Below are 24,088 nucleotides of genomic sequence, written 5' to 3'. Positions count from 1 at the left end.
GTTTGGTCTTACTAATTTACTTGGGGACAAACATGTAAATACTACTCCCCAAATTCTATATTCTATCATTACAGATTTGGATCAAGATATACTACTGGCAGAATTTAAATATTAAAATTAAACCATGTGAAACCAGTGCAATATCGGATACTAGAAAAAGGCAACAGAATAGTTGCCATGTGAAGTTCATCTACCCATCCACTTAGAGATATTAACACAGCTAACAGTGAGTAGACAGTCTTGTTGTTAGTACTTATCAGAATTACTAATTCTCCGTATTTACTCACGTTTGTGTGTGCATCTGTATCTCCTCTGACACTCCATAATGGAAGGAACTGTATCTTTCCTTAGATGTGTTACACACAACCATATTCAATGAATGTGGCCATGCTTTATTAGCTTGAAACAGCTTGTCATTTCATTACTCAGTGTTTTCTAGTAGTTAAAAAAAAAAAAGTCCACATTTTCTCAATAAAATTTTGTCTTAATCATTAAAAAGTAGTTGAGAAATTCCCACTAGGACAAATAGCATTTATCATGTCTTAATCAGACTCTACTGCTCCAAACAGCAAAAGCATAATAGTATAAGGAAACAGCCTTCTCTATCAACCTCCATCTGGAAGGGAAGAATAGTCAGCTGTTAATAGTGGCATGGTTCTTAAGAGTTCTGGAGACTTCAGGAACTCCTTTGGCAAACCATTCTAACTTGAGCCCAGAAACACGGTAGTAGGCATGACACCCCCGCCCCCCTGCCGCCAAAATCTAAAAATCATGACTAAAGGTCAAACCCATTAAAAAGAAAAAAAAAAAAAAAAAAATGCTCCAAGTCATTCTTTAATGATATGAATTACACTATATTACAAAGTCCTTTTGCCAGTCTTCAGGTATAGAAATAATTTTACTTAAAATGTAAAAACTGGGAAAATGTTAAGACTTGAAAGAGTAACTCTTACCTTTTTATTTTGTATACAATAAAATGGTTGTTTAATAATACTGGTATTTCCCACAGTAATGATCACATTAATAATTTAAGCACCAAAAATTCCTAATCAAATGTTTCCTGTTTTGGAGACTACAAGAATACACCAGCATTTCATACCATTCCCACATTTATCCATCTTTTATCTAAATCTTTAAAAACTTGAGTATTTAAAATGCATTAAAGAAAATTACTTTTCCCTTTTCTTTTTAGGTGAGTGTTCCAAAAGTGGGGTAAATTCAGCTTCCTCACTGTGTTTTCTTTTCTTTTTTTTCTTTTTATGGTCACTCTGGTAACCGCTGGAGTCACTGCCTTGGAAAACAGGATCCTGGTCCTGATCTTCTTGGTGCTTTTTCTTCCTCTTCTTCTTTGGCTCATCCTTCCAGAGGTCATTATCAGTCTGCAGGTCTGTCTTTTTGTTCATTGTGGCATCTGCATAATCTGCTAGCTCTCTATTACCACTTTCCACTTCATATGACTCTGGGTCTTTCTTCTTTTTCTTTTTCTTCTTGAGAGGTTTTTCAAAAATTTCTTCAGGGCCAGTTTCTGTTATTTCTTCAGAAACTCCAGAGCACTTGGTCTGTAAACTGAATTAACAGTTGAAAAAATTTACAGAGCAATAAACAAAAAGTTAAGATGAAATCAAGAATATACCAAGTTTTTTTTTCTAAATGACAGCAGGACAAGATAAAGTATGGCATAAATTTCTAATATTCTGTTATCCCTTAGCCCATTAAAATGTCTGAGAAAGGTTATAATTTTTTCCAAAGTACTTCTTCCAGACTGTTTTCATATACAGAAATGACGAATTTTATCAAAAGCAGCTTCTAAATTTAGGTTTGGATTAGAAAAAATTGGTTACAGTAAACCTCACCATACTATGTGTGGCTTAACAGCCACACATCTGACCAGTGATAAAATATAGTTCCATTATCTATGAAATTAATGGAGTTTATCTATTCTATCAATCCTCATTTCATTTTTTTCTCTTAACAGTGCTTGAAGTGATATTACTTTCAAAGTTATGAGTTAACACTAAAATAAAAACAAGGATCAATGCAGTAACCCTCTGGATCTGCAGAGTCCTATACAGTAATATTAGCTACATATGACTAAGATACTCCACAAATACACATTTCTATCATCACAGAAAGTTCTATTGGACAGCAGTTCTAAAACATTAACCCATACTTTTAATAATCAAGGCAAAATCTAAAAAAAAAATTAACACCAGCAATAATCCCAAAGCTGTTTTTCCTTCTTCACTCCATTCTCAAGATGACAATAGTTCTTACAAGAATTTCAATACCAAAAAATTAAATTATCTACCTGGCCTAATGACAATCAAATTTTTTGTTTCAGCTGTGTAAAAATAAAAGCCTAAGAGCTGTGCAATATGATCAAGCTTTTGGTTGTTAACAAATTAAACTAGAAAATAGTAAGACTGAGTTGGTAAAATACAGAAGAGTTAGCTAGATGTGTAGAGCTTCAGAATACTCAGTGCTTTGCCATAGCACTTAAGATTCCTATTTACATTGATTTTATGGTTTAGGAGCATGAAACTTCTAATAAAATTTATTTTAAATGCGGGGCTTATGTTATTCGGAATTAAATAGAAATGACTAAGTATCAAAATTAAAATACTTTGATTAGGAACTGACCTAGTGATATTTAATTTTCCCCAAATGCAGAATACTCCAGCAGCATCTGAGTCCAAACGAAATACTTCAAATTCTAGTTCATCACCCACGTTTATTTCCAGGTTCTGCCACTGTTCAGTAGGCATATGCTCAGGTTTAGGGATGGAGGCATTGAAACACCCATGTACTAAACAGCCAATGTGGCTGGAGGACACTTTATTAACCGTACCCTGGGAAGAAAGAAGAAAAAAAAAAAATCAAGAAATCCAAAGACTTTAAAAGGTAAGTGAAAACTTAAGCTTCAAACTTATCTTCAAAGAGAAAACATCAAAATATGGTGTAATTTGATATAGGAAAAGTTTTTAAAATTTACATTCTACTAAATCATCATTTTAGAATACTAGTTTTTAGAAAACCGAAACTTAGGCAATTGATATACAATTACTTACTAACTGGATAAACAACTACTTTTCCTACCCCTAAAGAAGGAAAAACAAAACTCCTTAGCTCCCACTACAGGATTCCCTGGGGAATAGATTATAACCATACTGAAACCAAGCAGAAAATACTCTTTGATATAACCTAAATGTGAAAAAAGACCTCAAAGCAGGAAGCATATGCTTTCTATAACTGGAGCCATATTACAGTTCTATGAGTTTCAAAGCTTAAAGAGCCTTCTTTAGCTTCTTCCTTAACTTCAACAATGTATCAGAATACAGTTTACCCTTCCTATGTAGATCCTGAGCAGGGCTACTTTGACTGTATCACAATAACATTTTTAGAAGCTTTAAAATACATGCTATATGATTTTAAGCTCAAAGTTTTTTTAAAAAGCCTTAGTTTTCTTCCCCTAAGAATCAACATATGTAACATACATAAATGAACATCTGAAATACTTTTTTAAAATCATCTATTTTAAACTTTGACGTTAACATGTATACAGCCTTGTTTAATGTTAGCAACACAGAAAATTCTTTGGCTGTCATTATCAAGAGTCTGGTGTTCCCAATGGCACATGCTGGATGGTATGGACAAACTTCAGTGCAGCTATACACTGGAGTACTTATTCAACAGTAAAACAAAACAAACCTATCAAGCCATGAAAAGAAATGTATACTGCTAAGTCAGAGGCAGCAAGCTGAAAAGGCTATACATACAATAGGATTCCAACTATATGAAATTCCAGAGAAGGTAAACTATGGAGACAGTAAAGATCACTAGTTGCCAGGTTTCCAGAGGACAGAAGGAAGGAGAGGGATGAACAAATAAAATACACAGAATTTTTAGAGCAGTGCCCAATTATTCTATAAACTACAGTTAACGGGGGACACATGTCATTGTGTTATACATTCCATGGGTTTTAGGAGGTATGACAGAGAAAACTTTTTTTAAAAAGTCTAGAATTAATGTACTGATATCAGCTTAACTGTAACCAATGTATCCCACTAACGTAAGATGTCAGTGATAGGAGTAACTGTGTGCTGGAGTGGGGAGAGCGAAGAGAGCTATTATTTTCAACTCACTTTTTCTGTAAATCTAAAACTGCTGTAAAAGAATAAAGTCTATCAATTTAACACAAAAGTAAACTTCAATATAGACTTCTGGAACAACTAAATAACCATATGAATAAGAAAATGGATTTCAAGGGCCTACTTCACACTACACACAAAAATTAAAGATGGGTCATAGATCTAAATGGAAAACCTAAAACTAAAAAAATCCCACAAAGCTTACAGAAACTATCTTCACAATCTAGGAGTAGGCAAGTTTCTTACATAGGATCCAGAAAGCAGTAACCATAAAAATAAAACAAATTGGACCTCTCAATATTAAAAACTTGTTTATGAAATGATACCATTACAAGTTAAGAGACAAGTCAGACTGGGGGAAAATATTCACAATACATTTATCTGAAAAGGATTTGTAGAAAGATTATAAACAGAACTACTCAACCTCAGTAATACAAAAACCCAATTAAAAATGGGCAAATTACTTGAATAGGCCCCTTATTGAAACACATGAAAAAGAGCTCAAAGGAGAAATGCAAATTAAAATCATAATGAGAAAATAGTATACGCCCATAAATAAAATTGAAAGACTGACAAAACCAAATGCTGTCAAGGATGCAGAACAACTGCTAGTGCTAAATGGGACGTTAGCCTGTTTTTCATAAAGTTAAAAAAACACCTACCCTCTGACTTAGGAGAAATGAAAATGTACATTCACAGCTTTATTCATAACAGCTTCGTACTGGAAACAACCCAAATGTCAATCAATAAAGACGGGCAATTAAATTACAATACAATCATACAACCGAATACCATGAATAACAAAAAGAAATAAACTACCAATACACCAAACAGCATAGATGAAATGCAAAAACATGTTGAGCAAAAGAGGTCAGATTTTCAAACACTGTGTAATGAAAATTCCATTAACATGAAATTTAAGAATGAGTAAAACTAATTTTATAATAAATGCATTCAGAACAATGATTGTATCTGGAAGAGGACTGACCCCGAAAGGGCATGAGGCTCTTTCCAAAATAGAATGGTATATATACTCTTAACAGAAATGATTGAACTACACACTGATCATTTTGTTGTATGTAAATTATAACTCATATTTAAAAAAAACGAACTGTCCAAATTTATTTAAAGACTGGAACTTATTATAGGAAATAAAGTAAAAGGACTGATTTCTTTTTATTTCATACTTTCTGTATAGTGTTTCCATGTGTACATTTACAGTAACTTACACAAAGCAGGTATGTGTGGGAATTTTTAAGTACAAATCTACTGCCAATTTTATTAGAGAAGAAAAGCTATACTATAGCCATACTACTGTTACGGAAGCTGGTTGTAGGATCCCAGCTGGGCAGGCCCACAATACTCTACCACTTTAATTAATGAAAAACTTTTTAAAATTAAAAATGTCTTGTAGATTCTGACAGTAAAATTTGACCTGTATTTTAGTAGCAATAAAGGGTTAGTTAGTAGTTCTTAAATGATTAAGCAGTTCCTGTAACATTTTTCATTAAAAAAATAAATATGTGTATGTAACAGTGCAAACACACAGAAGTGCTGGTAGACGAGAAAGACAAGTGCACAGCATAATGGGGTACAGTTCAGTCAACTTCACATCAATCTATGTACTTCCAGCTTCTCCTGAAAAACTAAAAGACCCACCCCCACAGGGCCATGGCACATTATAGGTGCCCTGACCTCATCCTTCATTCACTTTGATTACCTGCCTGCTCCCACAACACTGAATTTTCAACTCCTCTTTGATACACTATTATATGATTTGAATCCTTTACAAAGAAACTATCTGTGTATAATTAAGAAATAATAAACTTCATTGTTATTTTTTTTTTCCTGCTTAAGATCATTCTGGTGCTATCCAAAGAAGAGAATAAATTCTGAGACACATTCTCTGCACATTCAAGGAATTTTAGAAGAATGGAGTTTAAAAACTTACCAATGTTGAATTGATGGTAAAGTTTTTAGGAACCAACAACAGCAATCCATTTGCTTTCCAAGTCTCTTAAAATTTTTCATGTTACACTATTATATAAAGAAAGCTTAAGGGGGAAAAAAGAATATATATAAATACATACATACCATAAGCTTTTGTCCCGGTTCAGGACAGAAAATAACAAAATCTGCTTCAATGTTCAGATGAATGTGTCCTTGATCATCATAAATATCTCCCAGTTCACCCACTACTTTGATGTTGTCATATGCAATGGGGACACCTAAAAGGCTATTAAAAAAGAAAAAAAAATTTAATCTTCTCTTAAACTAGGCCATTATCATACTGATTAAATATACTGAGTCCAAAAATTATATACCTCTTAAACATAACCTCACATGCCAAAACACAACAGCATATGATTAATCCCTAACAACTTGAGTAATTCAATTTCACCAAAGGGTTTCATACATACTGATGAAGTTAAAAATGATTATTCAAGATAGGTACCCAGAAACAAAAGGTCCAATTCTACATGAGCAGTAGGCTGACGTATTAGCTATGCATTTGAATTCCAGTCATGTTAGGAAAAAAAAGACTTGCAAGAAAAATTTCTGAGTATAACTGAATTAAGGCAATTTTGGTATTATCGACCATAACTGAATTTCTGCACTAGATGACCCACAGTAAGAGAAGTATTAGAATCACAGGTGAAGCCTCTGAATATTAAAGCCAATGACTTAAGGGAGAAAAATTCTCAAACTGCAACTGTTAGTAACAAATACAAATGCTAATAAATGAAATACATAGTTTTACTTATTAAGACCTGATTTTGTCACTTTAGTCTACACAGTGTGACAGGATTGGGGGCAACTACTATTTCTAAATGTCATTTCCAAGTATTTAAGAAATTTTAACTACTAAGGAGGTACACCTGGTAGCTTCACTACCATACCCACTACTTTGTTCAAGGAAACTTCCCAGACTCTCCAAGGCAAGGCTGAATCACTCCTCCTCTAAAAGACACAGTGGTGGGGCGCCTGGGTGGCTCAGGTCCTGGGATGAAGCCCTGCTTCGGGCTCCTTCCTCGGCAGGAAGCCTGCTTCTCCCTCTTCGACTCCCTGGTTGTGTTCCCTTTCTCCTTGTCTCTCTCTGTCAAACAAATAAAATCTTTAAAAGACACAGTGCCACAGCATCATCACTGAACTTAATCTCATTTTATTGACTATTTGTGTATATTTGCATTCCACGCACTACTCTAAGATCCTTGAGAGCACAGAACATTTTTGTCGAACTCTACTAAATTTCTAAAACTACTCACATAGCATAAGAGAAAGAATTTATCCCTAACAGATGTTGCTTAAATAAAACAGCCAGAAACCACTGGAAAGGAACTTTAATAACTATCAAATCAAGACCATAAACTCAAGATTGAGACTTACTCCAGAAAGCATTTTTTTCAACTGTTAATTTCAGCATGTGTTTTCCCAAGCAGGAACTACATCACTAGGACAGTCATCAAGGCACAAAAAACCCAGAAGTCTACATGACCTCTGGAAGAGGTAATAAATGGACTTATAAATAGGTGGACACAGAATCTAATTCTAAATACTATATATGTGTGTGTGTGTGTGTATATATACACACATACATATACACACTTTATATATACACATGTATCTAAATGTGTATGTGTGTAAATATATACTTTATATATACGCACATACACACACATATAACATATCAGCATCAAGTCATGTTTGCATCATTTCAGTATACATTAAAATTTCCAGGAAAGAAGTAGCAAATTCAAGGGTAGATTAAATAGGAAACTCTACCGAGAACTAATTCAGAAAAGCATTTCACCAATGGAAAGACTGTATTTGTTCTCTGAGTTGTCAACTCAAAACCCCTGCATCAATCCACCGCACCGTCATAACAGACACATTCACAATTCCAGAGTTTTGGACATACAAATTTTTTTTTCCAAATAAAATACTGAAAATACTGATTGCTAAACATACGTTTGTCTACTTTTGTCTTATTACAGAAAAAAGGATAAATTTGGATCTGTTCATAAGCATGTTTTATGCTTATTGAAAGATTGTACCAGAGAGGGAGACTGACCCTGGGAGTTGGGGGGGAAGGAGGGACTCCTTGAGGGCAGAGAGGGGAGAGAAGACCTCATCCCAGCTTGGGGGGGCTGCACTGACAAGACAAATCCCTGTAACATTTGGCTTTGAAAACCTGAGGGGCCTGGCTTCTCCAAGTTATTTTATTTTTTATCTTGTTTTTAATTAACGTTATTTTGTTTTAAAATAAATATTGATTTACAAATCAATAGCCTCAATACCTTAAGAGATAGGAGGGGGATAAAAAACCGGAGTCCCTGCCCTTAAAGAGACAGCACAACAAACAACCCAGCTGAGATACAGCACAGAAGCAGCAGTTTGAAAAATGCCTACGGTACACAGGAAGGAGATTTATTTAATAATCTCAGAGTATGGGCTGGAGAGGCAGGGAACTTTGGGAGATTTCTTCAAGAACAAAAGAGCTGGTGGGCACCACTTCCCTCCCCAGTACCCACCCCAGCCTGAATACAGGGACAGCTGCAGGACCCACCACAACACTACAACCTCCACCTAGCTTGCCTTTTTTTTTTTTTTTTTTTTATTTATTTGACAGACAGAGATCACAAGTAGGCAGAGAGAGAGGGGGAAGCATGCTTCCTGCCGAGCAGGGAGCCCAACACAGGTCTGGATCCCAGGACCCTGGGATCATGACCCGAGCTAAAGGCAGAGCTTAACCCACTGAGCCACCCAGGTGCCCCCTTAGCTTGCTTTTTAAAGCATGCCCCAGCCACACATTTGTGTGGACCCACTCCCTCCAGTCCTCTGAAAGAGTTTTCCCAGGCTGCTTCATCTCCTCTCCCACAGCAGACCAATGTAGTAGATCTTGCTGGCACTGTGCGTAGCACACCCAGCTCCCGTGTTATCCTTATAGATCTTGTCTGAAGCCCATCCAAAGTAGTGCTGCAAGCCTTGCACTGTGCATGCAGCCTCAATAGGGGCCAGCACCACTCTAAAGTGACACCTGCCCCTGGGAGAGGGAAAATTACAGCACACATCAGTGCAAGAGCAGCCCCAGCAGTGGGACTGGGGACAGACATCTGGTCTAACTGCAGACCCAGCCCACCAACAGAAACTTCTCAGGTGACCGCACAGGGAAAGCACTCTTGACTTTGGTGCCAACACAGCTCTGGCAAAAGACTGCTCTGGCTCCATCCAAGCCCAGGGTGGCCCCAGACTAGCCTACTAACAACTCAAAGATCAAACCCTGCCCACCCAGGCAAAAAGAGCCATTGTAGGTGACTAGCCTGAAGGAAAACATGGCTCAGCCCCAAAAGCAGGGCATACACAACACACATAAGAGACACCCCTGAAATGCCAGGTTCTGGTGAATAGGAAACACTGCACTGCAGGGCATTACACGACCTCTTGTTTATTAGGGCATTACTTTCAAGAGCAGATGACTTTCCTAACAAAGAATTAGACAAAATGAGAAGGAATAAGTAATATATCTAATAGAGAAAGTACTGATCATAAAGATGATCACTGTATTTGAGGAAAGAGTGGAGGATATCAGTGAGACCCTCAACAAAGAAATACAAAACATAAGAGAAACAATTTAGATATGAAGAACTCAAAAAGTGAAATTAAAGATACACTAGAGGAAATAAATCATAGCTGGAGGATGCAGAAGAATGGATCAGCGACCTCAAGGACAGTGTAATGGAAAGCAATCAAGATGAACAGGAGAAAGAAACAGATCATAAAAAAATGAAAATGGATTAAAGGAACTCAGGACACTATCAAGTTTATTAACATTTGCATTATGAGGATCCCAGAAGGAAAAGAGACAAATGGGAGCAGAAAATTTGTTTGAAGAAATAACAGCTGAAAACTTCCTAAGTCTGGGGAAGGAACTAGACATTTAGATCTAGAAGCACAGAGGCTCCAGACAAAGGCAACCCAAAGATGTCCACACCAAGACACATAGTAATTAAAATAGCAAAAAATAATGATAAAAAGAGGTTTTTAAAAGCATCAAGAGAAAAGAAAACAGTTACATAAAGGAAACTCCTTAAGGCTTCAGTGGAGTTTTCAGCAGAAAGGAGTGGCTTGATACAGTCAAAAAAAAAAAAAAAAAAAAAAAACAAAAACAAAAAAAAAAACATAAGGATACTCTATCCAGCAAGGCTATTATTCAGAATAGGAGAGAAAGGACTTCTCGGATGAACAAAATTAAAGGAACTCATCACCATTAAACATAATAACAAACAAGGAAGTAATCAACAGTAATGTAACAGTAGAGGACTTTAATACACCACTTCCATCAATAGATCACCCAAACAGAAAAATCAACAGAACAGTGACTCTGAATGACACATTGGGAACAGATGGATCTAACAGATACACACAGAACATAACATCCTAAAGCATAAAATACATTCTTTTCAAACGCACACAGAATATTCTCCAAATAGATCACAGATTAACAAAATTGATAAATCTTAGCCATACTCATCAAAAGAGAAAACTCAAAATCAGAAAGAGGAGAAATAACCATCAGAGAAATACAAAACATTTTAAGACATTATTAAAAATTATATACCAACAAATTAAACAACCTAGAAGAATTGGCTAATTGCCTAGAAACTTAGAACCACCCAAAACCAAATAAAGAAAAAACAGAAAATTTGAACAGACTGATTACCAGCAATGAAATTGAATAACCTAAAAACGCCCAAAAAACAACAGTCCAGGGCAAAATGACTTCAGAGGTAAATTCTACCACACGTTTAAATACTTAATACTTATTTTCAGAGTGTCCTAAAAAACAGAAGAGTTTAAAAAAAAAAAAGTTTCCATATTCATTCCGAAACCAGCATTATTCTGATACCAAAAGAGACACCACAAAAAAGAACCACAGGCCAATATTTCTGATGAACATAGATACAAAATTCCTCAGCAAAATAAATCCATCAATATCTTAAATAAATTATCCCCACGAACAAGTGGGATTTCTTTCTGTGAAGCAAGAAAGGTTCAATACTTGCAAATCAATGTGATATACCACATCAAAAACAGATTAAAAACTGTATCATTTCAGGGCACCTGGGTGGATCAGTTGGTTAGGCATATCTGCTTTGGCTCAGGTGATGATCTCAGGGTCCTGGGCTGGAGCCCCAAGTTGGGCTCCCTGCAGAGTGGAGTCTGCTTCTCCCTCACCCTTTGCCCCCCTGGCTTGTGCACATGTGCATGGTCTCTCTCAATGGATAAATAAAATCGTTTTTAAAAGTAATTAATTAATTGATTGATTTTTGAGAGAGAGAAAGAGCATAAGCAGCAGGCAGAGAAAAAGGGAGAAGTAGACTCCCTGCTGAGAAGCGAGCCCCAGGCAGGACACAATTCCAGGACCTGTGATCATGACCTGAGCTGAAGGCAGATGTTTAACTGACTAAGCCACTCAGGCTCCCTGGATAAATAATCTTAAAAAAAAAAAACAAAACAAAACAAAACAAAAAGAACTAATTTCAAATGATGTAGAAGAGGCATTTAATAAAGTCCTACAGCCATTCAGGATGAAAACCCTCAATAATCTAGGTTAGAGGGAACATACCTCAACATAATAAAGGTCATATATGAAAACCCCACAGCTAACATCATACTCGATAGTGAAAAACTGAGAGCTTTTCCCCAAAGAACAGGAACAAAAACAAAGATGTCCACTCTCACCACTTTTATTCAACAAAGTTCTGGAAGTGCCAGCCACAGCAATCATACAATGAAAAGAAACAAAAAGCATCCAAATTGGTAAGGAAGAAACAAAAATTTCATTCACTGTACATGACATGATACTATATATTTAAAAAAACCTGAAAGACTTGGAGAGACTGGGCAGCTCAGTTAGTTAAGCATCTGTCTTTGGTTCAGGTCATGATCCCAGGGATCTGGGATCCAGCCCCAAGTCTGGCTCCCTGCTGAGCAGGGAGTATGCCTCTTCCCCTCCCGCCCCTGCCTCCGCCCCTGCCTCCGCCCCTGCCTCCGCCTCTGCCTCTCCCCTCTCCTGCTCTCTCTCTCTCTCTCTCTAATAAATAAAATCTTTAAAAAAAAAAAAAAAAAAAGAAAAGAAAGAAAAGCCGAAAACACTCCACCAAATAACTACTAGAACTGATACATGAATTTGGTAAGGTCACAGCATACAAAATCAACATACAGAAATCCACTGTTGTGCCCGAGTTTTCGCGTCTGAGAGACCACCAAGGAGCCAAGCACCGATGCAATCACGCGAGGGTTTATTCAACAAGCTTAAGCTTGGGCCCAAGTATACCCAATGCAGCGGAGGAGTAGGGACTTGGACCCCGAGGTGACATGCTTAAGCTTGGGCCCAAGTATACTCGATGCAGTGGAGTAGGTACTTGGACCCCAAGCTTAGCTAAGGCAAGGGTATTTATGGGTACCTGTTCCTAAAGCAGGGTGGGGCTTCCTGGAATTAAAGTAGGGTGGGGCTTTCAGAAACTAAAGTAAAGTAGGGGAAAGTTCAGCCCTTGGCACAGGGGTCTGAGATGGCTGTACTTATGCTAAGGCTAAACCTGAGGTGGGATGGCCTTGATTTTTCTGGGCCTCCACACCACTGCACTTTTATACGCTAATAATGTACCACAAAAAAATTAAGAAAACAATCCCACTTACAAATGCACCAAAAATAGTAAAATGCTAAAGAATGAACTTAACTGGGGGCGCCTGGGTGGCTCAGTTGGTTGGGCGACTGCCTTTGGCTCAGGTCATGATCCTGGAGTCCCACATCAGGCTCCCAGCTCACCAGGGAGCCTGCTTCTTCTACTGACCTTTCCCCTTTCATGTTCTCTCTCTCATTCTCTCTCTCCCTCAAATAAACAAAATACAATCTTAAAAAAAAAAAAAAAAGAATGAACTGAACTAAGGAGGTGAAATACCTGTACTCTGAAGACTATAAAACACTGATGAAAAACTGAAGACAGGGTGCCTGGGTGGCACAGTTGGTGAAGTGTCTGAGTCTTGGTTTCAGTTTAGGTTGTGATCTCAGGGTCATGATATTGAGCCCCACATCGCACTCCACACTCAGCATGGAGTCTGCTTAAGTTTCTCTCCTCTTCTTCTTCTGGCCCCCACCACCATGTCTCTCTAAAATTTTAAAGAAACTTAAGACAATGCAAACAGATGGAACGATATTCCATGCTCATGAATTGGAAGAACCAAAATACCCACAGTATCCAAAGCAACCTATAAATTTAACGCAATCCCTATCAAAATCCTAACAGAATTTTTCATAGAACCTGAACAAATAATCCTAAAATTTCTAAGGAACCACAAAACACCCCGAATAGCTAAAACAATCTTGAAAAAGAACAAAACCGGAAGTATGACGATCCCAGATTTCAAGTTATACTATAAAGTTATAATAATAAAAACAATATGGTAGTGGCACAAAATAGACATATAAGATCAATGGAACATAACAGCCCATGAAACAAACCCATGAATACAAACTCAATTAGTGTGTAATGAAAGAGCCAAGAATGTCCAATGGGAAAAAGTCTCTTCAACAAATGGTGTTGGGAAAACTGGACAACTACATGTGAAATAATGAAACTAGACTACTTTCTTACCATACACAAAAATAAACTCAAAATGGACTGAAGACCTAACTGTGAGACTTGAAACCATAAAAATCCTAGAACAGAGCATAGACAGTGATTTCTCTGACATCAACCCTAGCAACATTTTTTCTAGTTATGTCTCCCGAGGCAAGAGAAACTAAGAATAAACTACCAGGACTACATCACAATAGAAAGCTTCTGCATAGCAAAGGAAACAATCACCAAAACTAAAGGACAACCTACCCAATGGGAGATGATATTTGCAAATGACGTATCTGGTAAAGAATTCATACCCAAGGAGCGCCTGGGTGGCTCAGTGGGTTAAAGCCTCTGCCTTCGGCTCAGGTCATGATCTCAGGGTCCTGGGATCCAGCCCCGCATCGGGCTCTCTGCTCAGCAGGGAGCCTGCTTCCCTTCCTCTCTCTCTGCCTGCCTCTCTGCCTACCTGTGATCTCTGTCAAATAAATAAATAAAATCTTAAAAAAAAAAAAAAGAATTCATACCCAAAAGATATAAAGAACTTACATAAGCCAACACCAAAAAAACCCCCAAATAATCCAATTAAAAAATGGGGGAAAAGCATGAACATTTTTCCAAAGACATACCGATGGCCCACAGATACATGAAAAGATGCTCGGGGCACCTGGGTGGCTCAGCGGGTTAAAGCCTTTGCCTTCGGCTCAGGTCATGGTCCCAGAGTTCTGGGATCGAGCCCCATATCGGGCTCTCTGCTCACTGGGGAGCCTGCTTCCTCCTCTCTCTCTGCCTGCCTCTCTGCCTACTTGTGATCTGTCAAATAAATAAATAAAATCTTTAAAAAAAATAAAAACTTCGCCTCCCACCTTTAAAAAAAAAAAAAAAAAAAAAGAAAAAAAAGAAAAGATGCTCACCATCACTCACCATCAGCAAAATGCAAATCAAAACCACATGGGCTATCACCTCACACCTGTCACAATGGTCAAAATCAAAAATACAAGTAACAAGTGTTGGCAAACGTGGAGAAAAGGGAACCCTTTTGCACTTTTGTTGGAAATCAAACAGGTGCAGCAACTGAGAAAAGCAGTATGGAGGTTCTGCTAAAAATAAAAAATAGAATTATCATATGATCTAGTAATTCCACTATCGGGTGTTTACCCAAAGAATACAAAAGCAATAATTTTAAAAAGATATATGCATCCTTATGTTTATTACAGCATTATTTACAAGCCAAATTATGCAAGTAGCCTAAGTGTCCATTAACAGATGAAATGATAAAGAAGTGATATGTCTACATACAATGGAATATTACTTAGCCATAAAAAAAGAATGAAATCTTGCCATTTGCAACAACATGGATAAATGCAGGGTATAACACTAAATGAAAAGAGTCACTCACAGAAACACAAATACCTTATGATTTGGTCAGATGTGGAATTTAGGAAACAACACAAATGAGCAAAGAAAAAAGTCACAAGCCAAGAAACAGACTCTCAATGAAAAAGAACAAGCTGATAGTTACCCTGTAAGGGCCTATTCAGCCAGAGCAGCCCACCCCAGGTGAACTGTCATTTTGTTGTAAAAGTTGGATTGACCTTGCCCCCCCAGGGGAACTTGCTTAGAGGCAAGTCCTGGAAACCAGTCCCAGGTAACAAAGTCCAAGTACAAGGGTGGGTAAGGCCAGGTGGAGACATTCAATCAGTGGGGGAGCACACTGTCTCCTAGCTACCAAGGTGATGGGCTAGTCTCCATGGCTACTGTGGGGTGAATTGTAATTCAATTAGCCACCTGTGTGTGGCCAGGCCCAACCACATGGCCTTTGCTCTATGAAAGTTAGTCTGGAAAGCAGGGAGGGGTCGTCCTCTGTAAGGGGCGACCCCCACCAGTCTGTTTGACGGTCTGTCTGTTCCTGATGCTTGGCGCGAAATAAAGCTTTGCTTGACCTTTGTATCAGTCTCGTTCCTTTAATCACGCACCCATTATTGGGGTACCCAATTTTTGGGGGACCCAACAACCAGAGGGGAAGTGGGTGAGGAAATGGGTGAAACAGTTAAAGGGGATTAAGAGTGCACTTATTACGATGAGCTGAGTAACATATAGAAATGTGAAATCATTATACTGTACACCTGTAAACAATACTGCATACTACTTAGTTTTCACTAGAAAGTAAAGTTTCTAAGCATTAAGAATTCTAACAAATGTTGGGTGCCTGGGTGGCTCAGGTCAGGATCCCAGGGTCCTTGGAGCATCCCTCACTGCTCTCCTTGCATAGTGGGGAGCCTGCTTCTCCCTCTCCCACCCCCCCACTTGTGCTGTCAAGTAAGTAAATAAAATCTTAAAAAAAAAATTCTAAAAATGTCATTAAGACTACTAGAGGGGCATCTGGGTGGCTCAGTCAATTAAGCATTCAACTCATGATTTCAGCTCAGGTGGTGATCTCAGGGTCATGGGATTGAGCTCTGAGTTGGGCTCTGTACTCAGAGCTTGGGATTGCGTGGGATTCTCTCTCCCCCTCTCCCTCTGCCCCTCTTTCTGGCACAGGCCTAGTCTCTCTCAAAATAAAATAAATTATTTAAAAAGACTAGTGGAAATAATGAGGGAAGCAACTGTGTATGTAAAGAAAATAAGATATGTGTTTTTGGTAAGGAAGTATGAGAAATGGGAATACATTTTTGTTGAGGGGGGGGAAATAGTAATTTGTCCTAAAGTGAGATTCATTTAAAGAGGGGAAAACAGGAGAAAATCTTAATGTAAAAAATAAATTTTTTAAAGTTGCAGGAATAATGTGAAAAAAGAATAATGTGCAAAAGAATGTGTAGTCACAACAAAGATTGGAATTAACAGTTGGGGCATCACTTATGCTAAAATTAACAATTGCTTTGAAGGCTGGGTTTGTGGAAAGGATCACTTTTGCTGATGCCTTCAGTTGATGACTCACCTCTGTACCAGGTCACTGAGAAACTATACTGTATTTTGTCTTATAAGGTGTATTGGCCTCATGTTGCTGTTTATATTACTGCCACAGCTATGCAGCCCAACTCCCAGTATCTGGCTCTAGGGTCATCGCAGAAGAATGGCACATAAACATGTCATGTCATATGGCATGTCAATGGCACATAAACATGTCATACACACCACACAGGCCATAAAGACGTTGGAGGTAGAGTGCAGGAATACTGACCCCATGTTTGGCCCTCCATGTTCATTTCCAAGTGATGACCTCCCTCACGGGTACGGGTTCCAGGTTCCTTGGAGGTTAAAGTGTCCTGACCAGAATATGGGAAGGCTCCTTCTGATCTTCCCTAAAGTTATTTAGATAACCAGTAGGGGTAACATACTTTCTTCCCTCTTCTTCTGGAGGACATGTGGCCCCATGAAGTCTGCTAAGGTTAGACCTCTGACCTCACTACAATGCCCTCTGCACATCCCTTCCCACTCTATAAATGTAAACTAGGGTCCAGCACTGTGGAGCATAGCTATGTGGCTGCCCGGATCATCACCTGCCCAATCCCCCCGCCCCCCACCCACTGTAAATTACCCAGAATGAAACTCAGTGTCAACTGTATGGAGTCCCCCACTTCGTTCTCCAATCTCAAAGTGCCTTCTCAGTTTCAGGGATACTTTATTGTCCCTCTTCCACCTCCCAACACTCCCTTTTCCTCATTTCTTGAAGTGAAGTAAGTCCTCCTGATTCTACAGGATGGACCCAAAGTCTCTATACAGGATAAATGGTTGACTGACATTACATATCTTGATAATGTTCAATGAGTGGTCCCTAATTAGAAATGCATAGTTCGATGTGTGCTGCTTTATTTGCACTGAGTAAGTCAGTCTTTACCACACAGGGTTAGTGGGATGCCCCAATGTGGTAACAGGAGTCCGGGGAGAGGAGTCCTCATCTGTTCATAGTGCAACCTGCTCCACATGGCCACACTGTCCCATTCAGTTACAGAAATTATCATTTAATCAGTTCCTTATATCTCTGGTGTAATGGCTCTGACGAGACACTCCAAGTGGCTTCCCCCTAGCATGTCAAGCAGAGGTACTGACTGGTTCCAAAGAGGTAAAATACTTCAAACACTGCCTCTTTCCAGATTTTACGACCATTTTTATATCCTTAAATCTCTCAAATCCATACTCTAGTCATCTTCTCTTGGACTGTAACAATCCTTAATTGGTCTCCACGTCTCCAGTCTCACTCTCCTTAAGCCACCAGCTAATGTTACCAAGTGTGGTTTCTTAAACTGTGTATCTGATTGTTCCAGAGACCACCTATGTACTACTCTCTCCAGAGCCACCAAATTTCAGAGTTGGAGGGCAACAAGAGGATGACGTGCTAAGCCTGCTTAAGCAAACAGAAAAAGGGAAAAAAAACAAAAAACAAAAAACAAACCTGGCAGACAGGAAGGAAAAAGAAAATGTCCATCCTGAGTTGCCACTGCCTCCACCCCTCCACCTCTGCTTTGCCCTCCTCTCCAAATGCATGCAGTATCTTTCCCCTAACATAAACCTTGCTCCAGTTACATAGTACTTACAATCCTCTGGCCAAAGCAGTCTATTTTATATCTGCTATCCATTTGTTTATGCCACACTTTTTTTTGCCTTAAATACTACCATCTCAAAGAACCCTTCTATTAAGTTGTTCTCAAAGGTCTAATATCAAATTCACCTCTCTTCCTCTTAATGTAATTTACCTTAGATTTGTCATATTTTAACACTTTATTGGACTTATCTGGCTTACATTTCTATCTTTATTAGAGGTTACAGTTTCTTGAAACAGGGATTTTGTTTGTTCTTAATCCCAAGACCCTGGTATCCAAAATAGGCGCACAACCAGTGTGTTGGTGCTTGGAGTAAGCTGTACATTCTAGACTTGTTTGATTCTCAACCTTCTCAGTATCCCTTGAGAAAGTGAACACTTTCGATACTTTGCCCAATAAAACAGACTGCAAATTTCCCAGAGGGGAGGTCATGAAATTCCTGAAGAGCAATAAGAAATCGCTAGAGATTCCACTCGTCCTAGTTTTAGAACACTTGCTTTTGAGGCAAAGCAGTCTACTATAGTATTAAAGTACACATGCTCCCTCCCTCTGACCCTCCACTTTTGTAACTCCAAGTTTTTTCTGAATATATTAACTTAAATGGACCACAAAGTTTTTTTCACCCTCAAACCCAACGGCCAGGCCAGTTAGACTAATTAAACTGTTTTTTTAAACCAAAACAAAACAAAATGTGTACTTTCCTCATCCATGATCAGGTCCAAGACAAAAGAACCCAGCGAAAGTACCAGAGCCAAAATAAACAACAGAAACTCTTTCACAGCTTACAAATAAACGACCGTACTAATGCTTTATGCGCAATTTTCTACGGAATGAGAGACTATTCAAGTACTGTATCCGAAACTTCCAATGTCAAATGGGAAAACACACAGAACTGGGCCTACCGGGTCTCTAGACCCCTGGTCTATTCTTACCCCTACACGCCAGTTCTACAAGCTTCTCCACCGGCTCCACCGACACAATCCACATCACCTTTGCGTTTCCCTTCTTGCCTGCGAAATGGACCCCGGACAGATCCCAACTAGGGAGATATGGGCCTTCTGGGTCGGATGAAGACTCCAGAACGCCTCCAGCCTAAGCTCCAGGTGGCCGGCGCGTTCTTTCCTATTCACCCCTTTTCTGCTACGCCATCAGCACCTCTTCCCGCCGCCCCCCTGTGCCTGAAAGAAGGGGTGGCAGGCTGCTTTACGGCGTTGTCCGCTCGGCGGAGGAAAAGACTGAGACTGGTACCTCTCGGAATAGCGCAGGAGCTCCGCATCTAGCTGTTCCCGGATACCGGTGCGTTTCCGGTTAAGGTAGCGCGGCGACAGTGCGACGTGTCTTCGGTGCGGGCCCGCCACCAGGCAAGAGTAGCGGCTACTCACCAGCGCACAAGCGGCAGCATAAGTCGGCAGCTCCAGGCAAGGCAAGACGCCGGCCTGTCCCACCACCGGCCCCTCCGAGGCCGCCTTTGGCGGCGGAGCCTCTGAACAACCCGCAGCCATGCGGCTTGTCAGCTTTCCCGCGGCGAGCACAGCTGACGCAGGGGTAACTGGCTATCTCAGGACGCCGGCTTTCTACGTCATCCACCAGCTGGCACGCCCCTAGGACATTTCTCTCCTTAAGTTGCATTACGTACATCTGACCAGCAGAGGGCAGCAACTTTTCCGCACTTGAGAAGACTGGAAGAGCTAGGAGGAGCCTGTGCTTATGTATTGAGCATGCTGGAAGGAAGAGCAGCCACCATGTCCTCTCTTTAAGGCGGGCAAGCTTTTATTTTCGCTAACGTCCTCTTTGGATTTAGTACGTGGGTTTAATAGGGGTTTACACTTTGATAATTTCTAGTAGTAAGGTGGTCTGGTAAGTTTTACAAGTGTGGAAAATACAATAATAAACTTTAAAATTTTAGGGAATATATTTTCTGCAGGGAATCCAATCCTAAAAAGTAGCTCAGATGCCTCAAATGCAACACATCCTAAAATAAACCCTCTCTCCCGTCTGGACTCTCTGCTCATTCTATAACAACTCATTCAGTAAATCTTACCACCACTTCCCAAATGGCTCAGTTCAGCTGTTATCCTTGGAGCCTCTCTTGTACCGTTAAATATCAAATCAGCCCCAAGGCTTACTGGGTCCAAAGAGGAAATATTAGTCTATTCAGATACTTATATCTGTCCTCGCTTCCAAAACTACAGAAGCGCCTGTGGAAGTTTAACCCTGTGGTCAAGAGAATCCTCTGGAGCACCTTCTCTGAAACACGAATATAACTATGACTTGTCCACATAGGAACCCCAGTTTCCTTAGGATAGCACAAACTCCTTAATATGGCTCTTAAGTTACTTACAAGACCATATTAAGGTCTGCTGCCAGCCCAGCAGTAGTTTCATTCATCACACTCCCCACTTTACATTATCTGTTAGCGTGCCCCTCCCCCCCCCACTGATTTACTTTCATCTTGCTCACTTTTTCACCACCTCCTGCTACCTGGGAATATAGTGACTTCTCTCAAATGGGAACACTGTACTCATATGTTAAATTTTAGCTTAGATTTTTGCATTTTCTTCCTCTGCAGTTTACTACTATCCCTCTTCCCCCATCCCCATCTAATTCAAGATAGGGGATTGTTTCCCCACTTTTGTAAATTACCACCATCAAGCACTTCTTTTTATGTTAATGTTATGTCAGTTGCCTACTTGTCTGACTGTTCCTTCTTAGACTCCAAAGCTCACTTAGGGCAGGGACCATGATAACTGTCTTTTTCACCTCCGCAACCCTCTATGACTCAAAATAAAACAAAACAGCCAAATGCATAGGAATGAATGAATGAAAGAAAGAAAAATAGCAGGCGATAAAAAGCTCAGAGTCTAATGAGGAAATAGGATCTAAACATAAATATACAACAGGATTACACTGTGTAAGTGCCAAGAGAAATGCATAGCATTTAGTGGTGTGACTTCTAATACATCTCCACCTCCCCTAGGTACTGCAAAAGCCTCTAAACCTCTCAATTCACTTTTATGCCTGTAAAATGGGGATAAAAATAATGTACCTACCCTGCTCACTAACGAAATGGTACGAAGTTCAAATAAGATAATTGAAAAACACCCTAGTATTCTGTGATTTCAAATTCAGCATGAGATATTACTGCAATGAAACTGCTCCCAAAGCCCAGGGATAAACATAAGCCCATGAATAGGAAATGTAACAGCCTTTACCTGGATTTGATTGGAAAGTTCTGCAAGAGCCCTAGGCAGGACCCCTTTGTTTAGTGTTTTCAGCTTTGGCTACTCATGAAGGTCACCTGAGGAGCTTTAAAATCTGATGATGCCTTTCAAGTGGTGATGAGCACTAGGAGTTATACACAAGGTTTATTTGACCAAATAACGAATCCTTGAACACTACATCAAAAACTAATGATGTACTACTATATGCTGGCTAACTGAAGATAATAATAAAAAAATAAATAACCACCCAACCAACCAACCAAACAAACCAGAATTTGATGCCTTATCAATATCCCCAGACCAGTTAAATCAAAACTTCTCCTTGGAGCCAAGATGCATGTAAGATTCTCTGCAGGTGAATTGAATGAAAACAATTTGTCCAAAGCAATGAATAAAAACAATAAGCTGGACATCAGGACAATTGAGCCAAAACAGAACTTACTTAAAATAAACTACCCCAGCAATGATCTTGCACAAATTTTAAATAACAGGTAGTTTTATAACCCTTTGTGTGCTCTTAAGAAATTGGCTTGTTTGGCTTTGAAAATTGTTTTCTACTTTTTAGCTTTTAAAAATTCTGGCTTGACTGTTAGCTGCTATCCACAATCTGCAAGATTTAAAAGAATAAAAGAATACATATAAATGTTCACCATTATGGAGTTAATTTACCAAAGTAACCTCTTTCATCTACTACCCAGAGAAGAAAAAAAAGTACAATGAGATTCCTCCCACCTATCTCCCGTCCCGCACAAATTCACAAGGTTTATTTGACCAAGGGACTATAGTTGACTGTACTATTTTTTGACTAAAATTTGATCAAAATGGCCCAGAAGTCAGGCATTGCTGGTCTCTGTCTCATGAAAAGCCCTGTCAAGTCAAAGTCAAGCATGCCCGAAGATAAGCCCTTTTCTGTAAGAGAGAAGATTGGATGTAACTTAGTATCCATGTCTACTGACAACACCCCCCCCCCCACCAAAAAAGAGAGATATCAGTATTCCTGCAACTCTCTGGATTTTTTTTCTTTTTACCATCGACCTCCCCCTCCATTCCAACATGCACACGTACACACTATATGACGTTAGTGCGTTTCTATTTCTCACAATCAACGAATGCCTGGAGCAATATAAATGTGCAATCATCAGTAGTTTGCTGGAATAAGTTACAAAGTAACTTGTTCCACGTGTTCTGATTTTTATGGAAAATATGCACACTTACATGATTAGAAGAGAATCTGGATGTGTAAATACTATGTGTTAATATTAGTTATCTCTTAAGGGTGAGTTAATGACTTTTTAAAGTGTGGATTTTCATTGCAATGAGTGTGTAATGACTGTGCATTTTTTTATATTTCTTAAAGGAGAAAATGAGGGAACGGATTCCTATTGTTGGCAATTTGGTTTGTTACAAGATATCGTCAATTCTTAGACAGTTTAACATAGTGTGAGGTGAAGAGCCTGGGGTTAAAACTACATTGTGTGAGCCTGAATCCTGGCTCTGCCACTTACTAGGTGTCTAACATTATTAGGCAAGTTCTTTCTTTTTACAGAAAAAAAAAATCTGAAATTACTAGAAGAGACTTTACTGAAAAAATGGAATTAAGAAGGTTGATATAGAAAGGTTTACACGAAATAGTTTTAGATGAAGGACAGTGCAGGTAAAAATGGCATTGCAGCAGTTGGGTTTTGCTGCATTACAACTCATCCTCAAATCTGGTGGCTTTAAGAGCAATCACTAATTCAATTTTTGATTCTATGAATACAAATCTGGCCTGGGCTTAGCGGGACTCACTCAAGCATCTGTAGCCAGGTGTGGGCAACTCCATGAGTCTCATTCTCTAGCAGGATATAGTAGGTTTGCTTCCCTCGCATCCGTGCATGTTTTTGATCAAGACTTTTAGGAGTCCATGGTTAACACATCAGTTATAATATGCCTGTTGTAGCCTGATGAAGGCTGTAAAGCTGAACTTGGGAGCAGGAGCTTATAACTTCCTTGAATGAAGAGCAAAGCAGAGTCCTGGACCTATGAGGAACATTCATATAAAAGTTTGAAAAACATTGGAAAATAACTTGGCCCCATCTCTGGGAATGAATTTTTTTTTTTAACATTTTATTTATTTGACAGACAGAGATCACAAGTAGGCAGAAAGAGAGAGAGGGGGAAGCAAGCTCCCCGCTGAGCAGAGAGCTGGACTGGGGGCTCCATCCCAGGACCCCAGGATCACAACCCAAGCCGAAGGCAGAGGCTTTAACCCACTGAGCCACCCAGGCACCCCATCTGGGAATGAATTTTTTGTTTTGTTCTGGTGTTACTAATATGATTAATTTCAGCTCCTCTTCAAGGTACTACCCATACAAGCAATTCATATACATAAACATTTGATTCAGCTTAAAACAAAGATTTCAAAATAGTATCCTCTTAAAATATTTTATTGATAAAATTCACTCTAGCTATGAACTATGTTTACTGAGATAAAAATGTGCAATTTTGATAGTTTTTTAAAAAAAGATTTATGTATTTATTTTAGAAAGAACAGGCTAGTGGGGGGAGGGGTAGAG

At 39.0% G+C, this 24,088-nt stretch overlaps 1 protein-coding gene across 1 annotated transcript; it reads right to left on the bottom strand.

Annotated features, from left to right (window-relative positions):
* Window positions 1–934: 934 nt before the first annotated feature.
* On the bottom strand, window positions 935–19,829 carry POLR1F (RNA polymerase I subunit F). The gene is made up of 4 exons (XM_046020032.1): window positions 19,561–19,829; window positions 6,243–6,384; window positions 2,641–2,849; window positions 935–1,566 (listed from the first exon to the last, which is right to left on the bottom strand). The coding sequence occupies exons 1-4, from the start codon at window positions 19,812–19,814 to the stop codon at window positions 1,170–1,172; spliced, it is 1,002 nt and encodes a 333-aa protein (XP_045875988.1). The 5' UTR covers window positions 19,815–19,829; the 3' UTR covers window positions 935–1,169.
* Window positions 19,830–24,088: the final 4,259 nt, after the last annotated feature.

This window comes from Meles meles, chromosome 10, assembly GCF_922984935.1.
Source record: "Meles meles chromosome 10, mMelMel3.1 paternal haplotype, whole genome shotgun sequence".
NCBI lineage: Eukaryota > Metazoa > Chordata > Mammalia > Carnivora > Mustelidae > Meles > Meles meles.
Note: the sequence above shows the minus strand (reverse complement) of the source record. Positions and strands in the feature narration are given on the sequence as shown.

What these genes read in the sequence shown, in the direction of transcription:
- POLR1F (XM_046020032.1), bottom strand. Translation starts at nt 19,814, where the DNA reads ATGGCTGCGGGTTGTTCAGAGGCTCCGCCGCCAAAGGCGGCCTCGGAG. An exon ending in CTCCTGCGCTATTCCGAGAG is followed by an intron (nt 6,385 to 19,560) that starts GTACCAGTCTCA and finishes CTTTTTTAATAG; the next exon opens with CCTTTTAGGTGTCCCCATTG. An exon ending in AACCGGGACAAAAGCTTATG is followed by an intron (nt 2,850 to 6,242) that starts GTATGTATGTAT and finishes CTTTCTTCCCAG; the next exon opens with GGTACGGTTAATAAAGTGTC.